The 16,743-nt window shown below is 36.2% G+C and overlaps 1 protein-coding gene across 1 annotated transcript in view; it reads right to left on the bottom strand.

Moving 5' to 3' along the window:
- Positions 1-13,184, bottom strand: part of LOC128654543 (germ cell-specific gene 1-like protein) — a 202,516-nt gene extending 189,332 nt beyond the window's left edge. Inside the window, exon 1 of the mRNA XM_053708522.1 lies at positions 12,884-13,184. Within this exon, the coding sequence (XP_053564497.1) occupies positions 12,884-13,184 (301 nt within the window). The remainder of the gene's footprint in view (positions 1-12,883) is intronic.
- Positions 13,185-16,743: the final 3,559 nt, after the last annotated feature.

Consider the following 16,743-nt stretch of genomic DNA (forward strand, 5'->3'; position numbering starts at 1 on the left):
TTTATATCAGTATCTGTGCATCTTATTCTTTATAGTAGTGTCTATTACATGCAGTTATATGAAAATGAGTGTATACTGTCCCTTTAACTTTTAAAATGTTCCTGATGTTTTAATTTAAACATATATCCCCTCTCAGTAATTGAATTTGAATGTGATTGTACATATTTATAAATTTGCATGGTATACTGTTGTACACTTTTAAATAAAATCATTGAAAAAGTGGCACACAAAGTAAATACAAAAAATTGTCTTTCTTTACGTGTAAATGGTTAATTAAATTTTTTTATCATTTACATCTATTTTATAATATAAGTTGCACAGTCTGTACATTGATTTTTACAGTGGAGGAATCCAATACAAATTGTTTTTGTCAGGGTGAAGTCTCAGGGACAAATAATGTATTATTTCTCAGGCACCTGACATTGTCTGTTTTAGTGCTGGTTAAGGGAGAGATGACATTTTACTAACATTTTACAAAAAAGTAACAATACGTTACTAGCTGATATACAGATGTAAAGAGCAGTTTTTGCTATTCATGCTAGCAACAGTGTTAGTCTAACTTGTACAGATCATAGAATTTAGGCTTTGTATGATATATGTTTTATACAAAGGAATGCAGAGGATTTTTATTTTTTGTAAAATACATTTGGAACAATGTTTTCCACTAATTTGTATAGGTTGCAGAATTGAGATAATTTGATGGATAGCATATGTTAGGGAATTTCATATTAACAAGCTGATTACCATAGGAACCATTTTATTTAAAGCAAAGAAGGGGACCAGAGCTAAGAGAAGCAATAGGGTATCTACTATGATATATAAATTAATAGAGGGTGATACCTAGTAGCTAATGAGTTCAAATGCGGGTATTTGTTATATCAAATAGTGAACTAAAATTAAACAATTATAGTATGCAAAGAAATATAAATTATATATAAAACAATTGAGTATGGGTTAGAGAATGAGTTTATTCTTAACAATACTGTATCACAATAAAGTATTACACTAAAACAATGATAAGGATCCGGATCCTCTACACATAAAAAAATGACACTATTACAATAGTCTATGATGGACCAAGTGGCATAAAATATATAAGATATCTAAAAAATATGTATACGATATCTAAAAAATAGAAAAAATATATATAAAAACAACGAGGAGATGAAATGTGCACAACCATTGGAAAATAAATCTATTTTTATAACTGACCCGGTTCCTTATATTTTTGGAAACTAGAATTGACAAATAGCACTTGGACACTTTTTTTCCCCCTATTTTGCTGGCATACACTTCATCTCCTCATTGTTTTTATATATATTTGTTCCTATTTTTTAAATATCGTATACATATTTTTTAGATATCTTATATATTTTATACCACTTGGTCCATCATTAAGATAGGGAAGTCAAAGTAGCCTTATGCTTCCCCGAATAGACAACAAACAAAGAGGAAGATTATCTGAACTCCTTAGTAGCCTGAAGATAGAACTTCAAGGTGTGAGCCACATCCAAATTGTGAAGTAAGTGTTCCTTCGAAGAACAAGGATTAGGACACAAGGAAGGAACTGCAATCTCTTCTGATTGATGTTGCGATCTGATACAACCCTAGGAAGAAAACCTAATTTAGTACATAAAACTGCCTTATCTGCATGAAAAATCAGATAAGGGGGCTCACAAGCAGAGATCTCAGAAACTCTGTGCGCAGAGGCAATAGCCAATAAAGAGGGAACCTTCCAAGATAACAATTTAATGTCAACGGAATGCAGAGGCTCAAACGGAACCTGTTGCAAAACCTGAAGAACAAGATTTAGGCTCCAAGGAGGAGCCCCAGATCTAAACACAGGTCTGATCCTAATCAGAGCCTTAACAAAAGACTGCACATCTGGAAGCTCAGCCAGTCTCTTGTGCAATAAAACTGACAGGGTCGAAATCTGTCCCCTCAGGGAACTAGCAGATAGGCCCTTCTCCAGCCCATCCTGGAGAAAAAGATAAGATCCTGGCAACCTTAACTCTGTGCCAGGAAAAACCACGCTCTTCACACCAAAATAAGTAGGTCCTCCACACCTTGTGGTAGATATGCTGAGTAACTAGTTTACGAGCTTGAATAAGAGTATCAATGACACTCTCAGAGAAACCTCTCTTGGCTAAGACTAAGGGGCCTATCTATCAAGCTTCATACAGAGCTTGACGACCCTTGTTTCTGGTGAGCCTGCATGCTTGCCAGAAACACCAGTTATGAAGCAGCGGTCTAAAGACGGCTGCTCCATAACCCTGTCCGCCTGCTCTTATGAGGCAGACAGGAATCGCCGGAATTCAACCCGATCGAGTACGATCAGGTTGATTGACACCTCCTGCTGGCGGCTGATTGGCCGCGAGTCTGCAGGGGGTGGCGTTGCTCTTGTGAGCTGCTGGTGCAATGCTGAATACGGAGAGCGTATATCTCTCCGCATTCAGCGATGTCTGTCGGACCTGATCCGCGCTGTCGGATCAGGTCCGACAGACATATGATAAATAGGCCTCTAAGTGTTCAATCTCCATGCAGTCAGCCCCAGATAATCTAGATTTTGATGAACAAATGGACCTTGTATCAGCAGGTATCTGTGACAAGGTAACTTCCACGGAGGAGATGAGGCCATCCCCACTAGATCCACGAACCACATTCTTCACCTCCACGATGGAGCAATCAGGATTACTGATACCCGCTCATGCTTGATGCGGGCCACCACTCGAGGAAGAAGCGGTAATGGAGGAAAAAGATATATGAGCTTTAACCTCCAGGGCACTGCTAGTGCATCTATTAGATCTGCTTGGGGATCCCTCAACCTCAACCCATACCTGGGTAGCTTGGTATTGACACAGGATGCCATGAGAACTATCTCCAGTGTCCTACACTTGCTGCATATCTCTGCAAACACCTTGGGATGGAGAGATCATTACCTTGGAAGGAAAGATTGCCTGCTGAGAAAATCTGCCTCCCAGTTGTCCACACCCAGAATGTGGATTGCTGACAGCAAACAGCTGTGGGCCTCTGCCCACTTCAGAATCTGAGATACTTCCTTCATCGCCAAGGAACTTGTTATTCCCCCCCCCCCCCCTGATGGTTGATGTAAGCCACCAAGGTTATATTGTCTGATTAAAATCTGATAAACTGGGATGAACCCAGAAGTGGCCAAGCCTTCAAGGCCTTGAAGATTGCCCGTTGTTCCAAAATATTGATCGGGAGGGAGGACTTCTCCTGAGTCCACAACCCCTGTGCCTTCCTGGCACCCCAAACAGCTCCCCATCCGGATAGGCTTGTGTCCGTAGTCATAATCTCCCAGGATGGTCTTAAGAAGCATGTCCCTCAGGACAGATGATCTGGACAGAGCTGTCTAATACAATCTGTCGGCCCCTTCATGCCGATTTGTTTTCGGCGGGCTTCTTATTCTACTTGGATATATTCCAGGACTGAGCCGGCTTCCAAGTACTCTTAGGTTGCTCGGGCTTGGAGGAGGATTGTTGACGTTGGGATTTGTCAGAATGAAAATTAGAAGATTGTCGTCCCTTAGACTTGTTCTTCTTATCTTGCGGTAGGAAGGCAATCTTGCCTCCGGTAACCGTAGAAATAATGGAGTCCAGGCCTGAACCAAATAAAATATTTCCCTTGAAGGGAAGAGAAAGCGTTCTGGACTTAGAAGTCATATCCGCAGACCAATACTTTAACCAGAGTGCCCAGCAGGCTAAGACTGCAAAGCCAGAGGCCTTTGCATTTAGGCAAATAATTTGCATGTTCGCATAACAGATAAAAGAATAAGCAATTCTCAGAGCTTTAATTCTGTCTTGAATATCCTTGAGGGGAGACTCCACCTCAATGAGTTCCAACAAAGAGTCGCACCAGTAGGTAGCCACTCCGGCAACCTCAGCAACTGCAGTCGCCGGTTGAAACAAAAAATCCCGTATGTTGAAACATCTTTCTCAGAAAGGTTTCCATTTTCTTATCCATCGGCTCTCTGAACGAAGAACTATGCTCAAGAGGTATAGTAGTACATTTAGCAAGCCTAGAGATAGCACCATCCACCTTAGGAATGGAGCCCCAGAAATCCAGTTGAGAGTCCGGGACCTGGAACAACTTTTTAAAAGTAGACGAGGGGGAAAAGGAAGAACCAATACTTTCACATTTGTTCTTAATAATGTTCGCCATCTTAACCGGCACAGAAAAAGTCAAAGGAACTTTCCTGTCTTTGTAAGCTCTGTCTAATTTAGGTATCATAGGTTCTTCAGGCAGCGTGGCCTCTAGAACCTCTAACGTAGGCAGAACCTCCTTTAATAAAAACCGCAAGTGCTCAATTTTAAATCTAAACAACGGTTCCTCCGCAGCAGGAGCTTAGACGCTAAGGACTCCGACCCAGAAAGTTCAGCCTCTGAAGCTACAGAGGTTAACTCATCATCGGATAACTTTGACATAATAGCTAAATCCAATAAATATTTAGATGACTCCGGGTCAGGAGAGCGAGAGAGAGCGAGAGAGTGAGATACAGAAATATATACACTTGTAGATTGTATGCATGCATATTTCAATATAAGCTATATATGTGCATTCAGGCTTGTATATCAAATGACATGATGAATCAGTAAAATTCAGACAAATTTGAATTTGTCCAAACAGCCAAATACATTATTGGATAAAACCGGCAAAACAACAAATGATTGCTTGACAAAATAATTTTTTTAATTCCTTCATGCGGTTTGGTGACAAAAAATGTGTATGTATGGGGGGGTGTTATAATATTTGGTTACTAAGCTACATTCAGATAGATTACGAGTTTTGAGCGCTATAGGGCACTATAGGGAAATTAACGAATGCAACAAAAGTGGCGTTATTTAATCCCCTATAGCGCTGCCATTACAAGTTTTAAAAAGCCAGGCTTGTGCGGGCGATATGGGGTTTTTAAGCTCCATACCGCACTAAAAACAAGTGCTGATTTGATGTGCTCCTGCACGCTTATAGACATCAATGGGGAGAGCAGGTCAGAAAAAAACCCTGCGATCGTGGAAAGAAAAGCTCTGTAAAGCAGCTCCATTGATGTCCATGGGGAAAAAGAAAATACAGTTTAAACCTAACACCCTAACATAAACCCTGAGTCTAAACACCCCTAATCTGCTGCCCCCAACATTGCCGACGCCTGCCTACAGTTATTACCCCTAATTTGCCGCTCCCGATATTGCCACTACCTAAAAAAAAGTATTAACCCCTAATCTTCCACTCCCAATATCGCCGCCACTATACCAAAGTTATTAACCCCTATTCTGCCGCACCCCAACATCGCCCACACTATAATAAATATATTAACCCCTATTTTGCTGCTCCCCGACGTCGCCGCAACTAACTAAAGCTATTAACCCCTAAACCTCTAGCTTCCCACATCACTACCAATAAATAAACCTATTACCCTCTAAACCGCCAGCCCCCCACATCGTAACAACCTAAATTAAACTATTAACCCCTAACCCAAACGTAACCCTAACATAACCCTAACACCCCCTAACTTTAACATAATTAAAATAGAGCTAAATTAAACTTACAATTATTAACTAAATAATACCTATTTAAAACTAAATACTTACCTGTAAAATAAAACCAAAGCTAGCTACAATATAACTAATAGTTACATTGCAGCTAGCTTAGGTTTTATTTTTATTTCACAGGCAAGTTTGTATTTATTTTAACTAGGTAGACTAGTTAGTAAATAGTTATTAACTATTTAATAACTATCTAGTTAAAATAAATACAAAATTACCTGTCAAATAAAACCTAAGCTACCTTAAACTAAAACTTAAAATTACAAAAAATAAAAAAACCTACCATTACAAAAAAAACATGAAATTATCCAAAAAAAATAAATTATTCCTATTCTAATACACTTTAAAAAAACACCCCAAAATAAAAAAGACTAATCTAAAATAAACTACCAATGGCCCTTAAAAGGGCCTTTTGTAGGGCATTGCCCTAAAGAAATCAGCCCTGTTTATGAAATAAAAATACAAATACCCAGTAACAATACAAACCCCCACCCCCCAAACCCAGAAAATAAAAAAAAAACTATGTTAAAAAACCTATGCTACCCATTGCCCTGAAAAGGGCATTTGGATGGGCATTGCCCTTAAAAGGGTATTTAGCTCTTTTACTGCCCAAACCCTAATGTAAAAATAAAACCCACCCAAAAACCCCTTATAAAAAACCTAACACTAACCCCAAGACAATCCACTTACAGTTTTTGAAGTCCCTTTTGAACAATCATCATCTCGGCGGAGAAGTCTTCATCTAAGCGGCCTCTTCAATCTTCATCCTGGCGGCAAAGTCCTCGTCCAAGAGGAGATAAGTCTTCATTCAGGCTGCCTCTTCAATCTTCATCCAGGCGGCATCTTCTATCTTGATCCCGGCGGCATGGAGCGGGACCATCCTGAAGACATTCAGCACGGAGCATCCTCTTCATACGGTTGCCCTGTACACTGAATGTTCAATGCAAGGTACGCGATCCAAGATGATGTCCCTTGCATTCTTATTGGCTGAAAAATTTGAATCAACCAGAAGGAATAAGAGCTGCTAAAATCCTATTGGCTGTTCAAATCAGCCAATAGGATTTAAGCAGCTCTAATTCTATTGGATGATGAATCAGCCAATAGAATGAGAGCTGCTTAAATCCTATTGGCTGTTAAAAAAACAATGGTGACGTGGGCGGACGGCAGATTAGGGGTTAATAATATTTAAATACTGTTTGCGATGCGGGAGGGTGGCGGTTTAGGGGTTAATAACTTAAGTATAGTGGTGACGATGTCGGGGAGCGGCGGAATAGGGGTTAATAAATGTTATTAGTGGCAGCGATATCGGGAGCGGCAGATTAGGGGTTAATAAATTTAATTTAGTGTTTGCAATGCGGGAGGGCCTCGGTTTAGGGGATAATAGTTAGTTTATGGGTGTTAGTGTACTTTGTAGCAGTTTAGTTATGAGTTTTATGTTATAGCTTTGTAGCGTAAAACTCATAACTACTGACTTTAGATGGCATTACGGATCTTGTTGTTTTAGAGTGCAACGCTCGCTTTTTAGCCGCACCGCAAAACTCGTAATACCGGCGCTATGGGAATCCCATTAAAAAAATGTAATTTTTACGAGTGCGGTACTGACGTTGCTTAACAGGCTAAAAGGCTTGCGGTACAACTATACCGGCAAGACTCGTAATGGCTATGTTGCTGTTTTAACGCTGAAAATACCATATTTTCAGCGTTAAAAGACGAATGCACAAACTTGTAATCTAGCTGTTTGTTTGTAATGATGTACAGGGGGGTCTGACCATTCATTTTTCCCTCGTACCCTGTCTAATCCTGCTATAGTATTACTAATGACTGATGTTAGGGACAGTCGGTCAGGCACTAAATGCTGAACTTTAGTCATAGAGGAGTTTTATGTTCTTTTAACACTGAAAAAATAGGTTCTTGTTTGAATCCTATAATGTAAGATTGTTGTTAATATTGTCTATATTAAGGTTCCCATTGGAAATAATGCTAACAAATCCAAATCCAATACTCATCTAAACTAAATGCCTGCATGGACAAAATTCAGCAAAACAGAACGATTGAAAAAATCTAAAACAAATATTTCGGACAAAACTAATTTTTTTTACCCATTCTCATGTCTAAGCTGTTCAACATTTCCTGCTTGTATCAATATATATTTAAACAGCTTATTTTATTCATAAAACAATAATTAAAAATGTCATACTCTAAATATAAATATTTTGTTTCCCAAGCTTTACAGATAATTAAAGGGATATAAAGCCCCAAAATTTTATTTCATGTTTCATACAGAGAATACAATTTAAAAAAAACTTCTATTATCAAATTTGATTCATACTCTTGTTCTCTCTTGTTCTCTTTGTTTAAGGAATATTTAGATCGGTAACGTGCATGTCTGAAGCACTACATGACAGGAAATAGTGCTGCCCTCTCGTGCTCTTGATAATGTTTAACATTGTTGCAAAACTGTTGCCATATTGTGTTGTGGACATGTGCACACTCATGAGCTTACATCCCATCTTTTCAACAAAGGATAACAAGAAAACAAAGAAAATTGGAAAGTTGTTTAAAATTGTATGCTCTATCTAAATCATGAAAGAAAAATAATAGGGTTTCATGTCCCTTTAAGAAAAGGAGAACTCCAAGTAAAAATGATCATAATTGTGTGCCATCGAAATTGTGTTCTTAAATTTGTTATCGAAAGTACCGATACAGAACCATTTTTGAACATCAGCGGTAAAGAATCTGAAATTCTGCCCAAATAGTGGGATTTACAAAACATAAAAACTGTCACAAATAATATAGGCACAGTAATTGCAAGAACGTGCAACGATAAATACACACTGAGCTGCAGGAATAAGTAATGATTCAACTGAAAAATGAGATTGCATACAAGCAACCAGCTGTGCAGATACGAGGGGGGGATGTTTAAACCTTACCATGAAATCAGACATTGTGAGGTTTATTGTAATAACTGGGCTTCTAGGGAGTTTATTTATACAACAGAGAGCCAAATAATAGATATGACCTGCTGGGAAATTGTATGGAATTAAGTTGTGAAACAGATTACATTAATATACTTTGGAATTATTGATTTTTAGTTTATCCCACAATACATTGCTGTCTGTTTTATTTATTAAAGGTATATTAAATTCAACACAGTTGTATCATGAATATGAAAGAGCACTAAATATGTTAAAAAATATTTGATGTATTAAGGCATTGATTACGAGTGGAGAGCAAAATTGCGCTTTTGCAAGAATATTTTTTGCGCTCCGCTCAGTAATACCAACGTACGCAAATGTGTGCTGATATTACAAGTTAAGAGCAATGTAAATGTGACATTGGGTTTGCATTGTCTGGAAGCTTTGAACTCACAAGACCGCGCTTCCATAGGCTTCAAAGGGAGGCTCATTCTCATGCCGTGAGAAACGGCAAAGCACCTAGCTCAGCACAGGGGGTAAATTGCGCAGCATTGGGAAGTAAATTAAAAATATATATGTATATGAATAAAAACATATATATTTATGTGTTTATATGTGTATAAACATTTATTAACACACACACACACATATATATATATATATTTATATATATGTATATAAGCATATACATATATACTTACAGCTAAAACACAGTCCATATAGACCATAATTCTCGCAGGAGCAATGGCTGTTTTTTTAACGTGCGCCTGTAAACAGGCAAATTTGACCCTTTACAGGTGCACGTTAAACTAGTGCTCCACTTGTAATCTAGCCCTAAAAAAAATTAAGTAAAAGCTGTTCTCTGTGATTTTGAAAGTAAAATGAAGTGCGCAGTTTTTCTGTAGAATCTCACTGGCTTATAAGGAAAACTCCCACATCTCTGTTGGATACTACAGTTGCATTTTTTTACAATAACTATGCGAACTATGTCAACACGTTTGTGAAAGCAGCACAGCAAATCAACAGAATAAATCCTATAACATTAAAGGGGCATATTCATGTATATCTGCAAATGTAGAATACATGATAACATTGCACTGCATGTGATGTGGGATGTTAAATTGGAGTAACAATTCAAAAACTGCACCTGGGGATGAACTTACTCAGACACTCAATCAAAAATCACTGTAAAACAAAATACTGTACCCCTGTTGGTCACCATTTCACCCAGCCTGACCACTCCATCCAAAACCTCAAAATCAATATTCTTAGGGCTATATTTATTAATGTGCGATAAGATGTAGGGTATCATGTCCGCTGCACATCGATAAATGCCGTCTGCATTTATCATTGCATCAGCAGTTCTTGTGAACTGCTGGTGCAATGCCGCTAGCAGGGGGTGTCAATCAGTCCGATCGTATTCGATCGGGTTGATTTCTATCTGCAGCCTCAGAGCAGGCGAACAAGTTATGGAGCCGCGGTCTTTAGAACGCTGCTTCATAACTTCGGTTTCCGGCAAGCCTTAAGGCTCTTCGGAAACAAGGGGCATCAAGCTTCATACAGCGCTTGATAAATCGGCCCCTTAGAGGCAACTTAAAAAATACCATAGCAAGAAAAACATTTGAAATGAAAATGATAATGCACTTCCACTTGTTAAATACTGGACTAAATGCAGACTCCTAACACATAATCAACATTATTTGCAATGTATTTTCATTTAGTCAATTACATTGTATATTCCACACTCTTTATAAATAGCTAAGCCTATGTCCACACTATTGCCATAATTCTTATTACCTCACGCTTTTCTTTTCTCTTTCCTTTCTTCTTTTTTGACTATTTTATACTCCCCCTGTATACATAATTTCACATTTTAATACATATTAATTCCATGTTCAACTTTATGTCAGTATATGCTCTTTGTAAAACTATATATTTCCCCTGTCTATTCTCCAACACTGTATACTGTCAGCCTCTGTCACCTAAGCCCCCCCTCATGATTTTTGCAACACCCCCTCCTCTCCCTGCACGTAGACCTCTGTTACACTTTCTGTCTTTTTACCCATCCCGTGTTTTAAGTTTTTTGCTCCATACATAAGTTATTTTGGTATCTAAACCGCTGGACTAACAGCTACTCCAATCAATGTGTGTATGTATATATATATATATATATATATATATAAATGGTAAATGGTCCAGTGTGACTGGTGGATTGCCAAGAAAAAAAAGGAATGGCTGGAATCCTTTAGGAGGATGTATAGCAAAATGTTGTTGCCTATGAGATCCCACTTTAAGAATGTTATAACAAACAAAGTCACTCTTAGGTAAAAGCTATGGATTAGTTAGGGAGGGGATTGTTTAGTGCTAGGGATTTGGTTCAGTGTTTGGTTGAGTAAGAGGGCTGCAACACATGACAGGCAGCAATATTGCAGTAGCCGCATACTAGCCATGGTGAGATTATGGCTGCTACATTTTATCAGGTACAGTATTCCCATTGAGGCTACATTTTATACAAATTCAGAAACCTATATAAAACATCAGAATATATATGTCCTTTAAAAAATTATCTTTTTTAAATATTAAATTTTAGTTTTTTATTTCATATATTTTTTACAGTGCACATCATTCATAATACAATATTTCAAGTACAGTACAGCGAGTCCTATAGTTAGTCTAACTTTAATGTCTTACTAAAAAGCAAGATAAAATGAATTGTCTTTAAAAAAGAAGATACAATATTTCTTTAAAACAAAAAAGTAATGCTTTTTTTTCAGGAATGAGATGTTCTCAAAATTGATATGGGATGACAAAAATGTTCTGGGAATTCAGGAGGAGATGATTTGAATTCTGGAATAAAAAAAAAAAAGAAACTATAAATGGATGGTTTATTATATGATATGAGCCAATCAAAGTTGATTTTCTTTTGGCAAAACGTAAAATGGGTGAGATAACATTAAAGGGACATTCCAGAAAAAAATGGAATACACTTGGATGCATTTCAGTTTTTAAAAGAAGCATTTTTATAATATAAATGTAGTAGCAAAAATGCTTCTAACAAAAGATATAGCTGTTTTGAAAATATATTTAAGTATGCAGCGTGCACCAGCATTTTAAAAAACAGCACTTGCTTAGAGAGTCTAAGGTGCTTGTACCATTTGGTAATGACTCAATTGGTTAATTACTGACATGATACAACCCCACTGGATCTATGAGCAGCTGCAGTATTTAAAATTTTGGGGCACTGAGAATATCCAGTTATGCTTCACATGCACATGAAGAGAAAAATGATAAAACAGTGATATCTTTTACTAGAAACATTTTTGCCAATCCATGTATATTGCAAAAATGTCTATACAAAGATTAAATTAATCTATGTGTATTTAAATTTTGACCGGAATCTCCCTTTAAATCAGTTTAATATGCCCAGGCCATCTAAGAGTGTTGTGAAAGACATTTCCCTCTGAATTAATTCACAATCCATAGAGCCCATGAAGTCAGAAAGAAAGAAAAATGATTTTTTAAAAAAGGTATATTGTTCTGATTTACAGTCAAGCTGTGAAACTTACTAGGTTTGGAGATTTTCATAGACTCAACAGGTACATTGGAAAAAAAAAGCATAACTTGCAATCAGTTTTTATAACACTTCAAAAGATATGACAGTTACCATCAAAAAGCTGTTAAAAAAAGACATTTTTCAAAATCCTAGAGTTCATTTTTACATTGTCTGAAGCAAGATAACAGCTAGACCATTAAAGGGACATGAAACCTAAAAATTTTCTTTCATGATTCAGATAGAGCATGTAATTGTAAACAACTTTCCAATGTAATTCTATTATCTAATTTGTTTAATTCTTTTGGTATTTTTTGCTGAAAATCATACCTAGGTATTCTCGGAACCTGGGAGATAGCTGCTGATTGGTGGCTGCACATATATGCCTTTTGCGATTGGCTTACCAATGTGTTCAACTAGTTCCCAGTACTGCACTGCTTCTTCTTCAATAAAGAATACCAGGAGAATGAAACAAAATTAATATTGGTAGTAAACTGGAAAGTTGTTTAAAATAGCATGCTCTATCTGAATCATGAAATAAATTTTATTAGTATCAAGTCCATTTAAGTGCTATATATGTTTGTCTACCAACTTAAATAAACATAAATATGAATCACATAAGATCTAAAAAAATAAAATAAATCTTGTAATATTTTTTTTTTCCCAATCATAATTATTATATAATTTTATAAATAATAATCACATTAAATACAACATAAACTTTTTCTATTGCCCTATAATATTTTAATATATGTAATATACTGTATGTAATTTCTGTATATAGCAATATGTACAGGTAAAATATAAATATTGTGTCTGGTTAATGAGTAATTTTTAGAAACAACACGCATCCTTACCTTCTCCATTAATATTTTCCTCGCAAGAATACCAAATCCCAGCATGGAAATGCCTTTCAATAAATTTATCATCTCCTGTCTCCCAGGTATATTGAACCACATTGCTGTTATTGGAATCAGAGTTGTTAAAGCGAATGCAAAACGCCTGCTTTTCTCTGGATTTCCCAGTACAAAAAGGTTTAGGCACTTTCCGTATTCCCTGGCACCAGTAACTGCTACTGAACGCAGTGATAGAAAAGAGAAGAGAGAGGAAATTCAGTGTGAGAGCGACTGTAGCGCGCCTTCTTCTGTCCATCCCCATAAGGAAAGCTCTGATACAGTCCTGGTAAACCTTAATGTATGAATGAGACTTCTGTGCTCATCCAGTCTTTCTACAGTCACCCAATGAGAAGTCTCTGCATTGATTAGTGCACAGCACCAATGAGGTCCCTCACTTGTACAGGTTGTCACGTATGACAGACATTGGCTGGACACTGCAAGGAACTGTGATAAATGTCAGGATGGGGAGGAAGAAACATTTCTATAGAAATAGGTAGTTATTTGCAGGAAACAGCAGTTAGATTAAATGAAATGTATATTCAGAATTTAAACCATACATTTATACCTATCTATCTATCTATCTATCTATCTATCTATCTCTGTCTATCTATCTCTGTCTATCTATCTATCTCTATATATCTATCTACCTATCTATCATCATCATCTATCTATGTCTGTCTATCATCTATCTATCTATCTATCTATCTATCTATCTATCTATCTATCTATCTATATTATCTATCTATATATCTCTATCTATCTATCTATCTATCTATCTATCTCTCTCTCTCTCTCTCTGTATATCTATCTATCTACCTATCTATAATCTATCTATCTCAGTCTATCTATCTCTGTCTATCTATCTATCTATCTATCTATCTCTGTCTATATATCTATCTACCTATCTATCATCATCATCATCTATCTATCTATATCTATCTATCTATCTATCTATCTCTGTCTGTCTTTCTATTTGTCTGTCTGTCTACCTATCTATCTATCTATCTATCTATCATTATCTATCTATATCTATCTATCTATCTATCTATCTATCTATCATCTATTGTTCCCTGACGAAGTGCCGTATAGGCTGGAAACGTGTTGGATGATTGTTGTGCTGTACCTATGGTGATGTAATGTTTTTTACTGCCACTCTGCATTGAAATGATGAACTTTTATCTCCAATTTTAAGCCTGAAAAGTCCCTGTCATTTCTCATTGTATGCTCTATCTATCTATCTATCTATCTATCTATCTATCTATCTATCTATCTATCTATCTGTCTATCTATCATCTATCTATTTCCATCCATTCATATATCTACTATCTATCTATCTATCTATCTATCTATCTATCTATCTATCTATCTATCTATATATATCATATTTCTATCAATCTATCTATTTCCATCCATTCATATATCTACTATCTATCTATCTATCTATTTCCATCCATTCACATATCTACTATCTATCTATCTATCTATCTATCTATCTATCTATCTATCTATCTATCTATTTATCAATCTATTTCCATCCATTCATATATCTACTATCTATCTATCTATCTATCTATCTATCATCTATCTATCTATATATCATCTATCTATCAATCTATCTATTTCCATCCATTCATATATCTACTATCATCTATCTATCTATCTATCTATCTATCTATCTATCTATCTATCTATCTATCACCTAGCAGTAAAGTAATTTTAATATTAATATTTTTATATTATAATGACCACAGATTTTACAAATAAACAAATATTCCCACAAACACACAAATACACGTAGATTGGCTCACATGCTCGCTCTGTGTACACTAAAACACATCATATATGTTCCCATTAAAAGGTTTGTTTAATATCTAATGAAGGAAAAACGTGGAATCTAAGTACTGGCCGTTGTACAGCAAATGAAACAATAAAAAATGGATTTACTGTCAAGGAATAAACAATGGTTTGCCTTTCAGCCCTGCAACTAATAAAGATGATCTATCAGGAACAAGCTTCATAGGTCTAGGGACTTCGTTATTAAAGGGACATTATATACTCATTTTTTCTTTGCATAAATGTTCTGTAGATGATCTATTTATATAGCCCATAAAGTTTTTTTTTTTAATTAATGTATAGTTTTGCTTATTTTTAAATAACATTGCTCTGATTTTCAGACTCCTAACCAAGCCCCAAAGTTTTATTTGAATACGCTCGACTACCTACTCCAGCTTGCTCCTGCTTGTGTAAAGGGTCTTTTCATATGCAAAAGAAGGGGGAGGGGGGAGTGTCTTATTTGCCACTTGCAGTGAGCTTTCTAGCTACCTTTTCAACAGAGCCAAAGTGACAGCTTCTAAGTAAGTTTTTAAACAGTTTTATACTGGATTTTTATATCAGTATATGTGCATCTTATTCTTTATAGTATTGTCTATTACATGCAGTTATATGAAAATGAGTGTATACTGTCCCTTTAATCCTCTAGATTTGTAATATTGCTCATTCAGTAAAGTCACATATTAAACATTCATGATTCAGATAGAACATGTCATTTTAAACACCTTTCCAATTTACTTCTATTATTAATTTTGCTTAGTTCTCTTGGTACTGTTTGTTGATGAGCAAACCTAGGTAGGCTGATGGGAGCTTAGGAGAGTGCACATATCTTTAGCAGGCCATGATAGCAGTGTTTTCAACATTGTATAACCTTGCAATATACATTGTGGCAAACACTGCTACCAGGTGGCTATAGACCTGTGCATGCTCCCGGACATTTATTTTTTCATTTAAATATGATCCTGTTTAAACCACCTTCTATACTGGAAATAATAGTGCAATATTCACTTTCGAAAAGCTTTGTTAACAATATGAATCAGCAGACATCAACCTCTCATTGGAGGATGGAAGATAAAGATGGATGTTTGTATCTGAAATATCTGTTTTTGCTCATTGGACCCCCACCCCTAACTAATGTTTGAATACCTGCCTATTGTCATTTATTTATAGGGAAAGATAGCATAGTTTTCTGGAGGCTCACACAATTGAAATTATATTTTCAGTAAGCAAAACCAGCTATTTCAAATCCAAAAATTAGCCTAAAGGAACAATTTCCCAAATGCATGGTGTTTGTGTGTATTGAACAGAAAGTGTGACAAAAACTTGCTCACTTGATTATACCTTAAACATGTTAGGTATGTTGTTTACATTGCAGGTAATATACCAATCTGTACTGATGTTAAATCCTGGTGGAGGATGGCAGAAAGCTTCTTAGTACCCAATCACTGTTAACCAGCCAGTTAGAGTCAGATAGATAAACTTCCTTCGTTTGAAATTGTAATCCACACAGACAACAATTGAAGAAATATTAAAACTTTTTTTTAATAAATTAAATTAAAAAGATATAAAAAGTCAACCACTCTTACTTGTGTTTTCAATTCACACTGCAAGTTTATTGTTAATCCAGCCACTGTGTGAAATTGTTAAGCAGAAAACCATGTGGCACATGCAAAACAGTTTCTTGCCTGTGGTGGAGTAAGGGAAGAAAATCCTCCGGTGTCGGTAAGGAAGTCCATGTTTTTTCTTCTTCAAAACACTAGCACAGTTTCCTTGTGGCGGTATCACTAGACCAGAAGTGACATCACTTGGTGGCCTTCACTTACGCGTTTCACAAAAACATTCACTTCCTAAGAGGGTTATATATATGTACTGTATATATTGTCTATATATAATACCCTGCAGCTGGTATAACAAGTTATTGGAAGGGATGCACATTTTACAGTACACTGTGCCTTTAAAGAATAAAGAGTGAAGAATGGAAATAAGCAAAT

Source organism: Bombina bombina, chromosome 1 (assembly GCF_027579735.1).
Source record: "Bombina bombina isolate aBomBom1 chromosome 1, aBomBom1.pri, whole genome shotgun sequence".
Classification (NCBI taxonomy): Eukaryota; Metazoa; Chordata; class Amphibia; order Anura; family Bombinatoridae; genus Bombina; species Bombina bombina.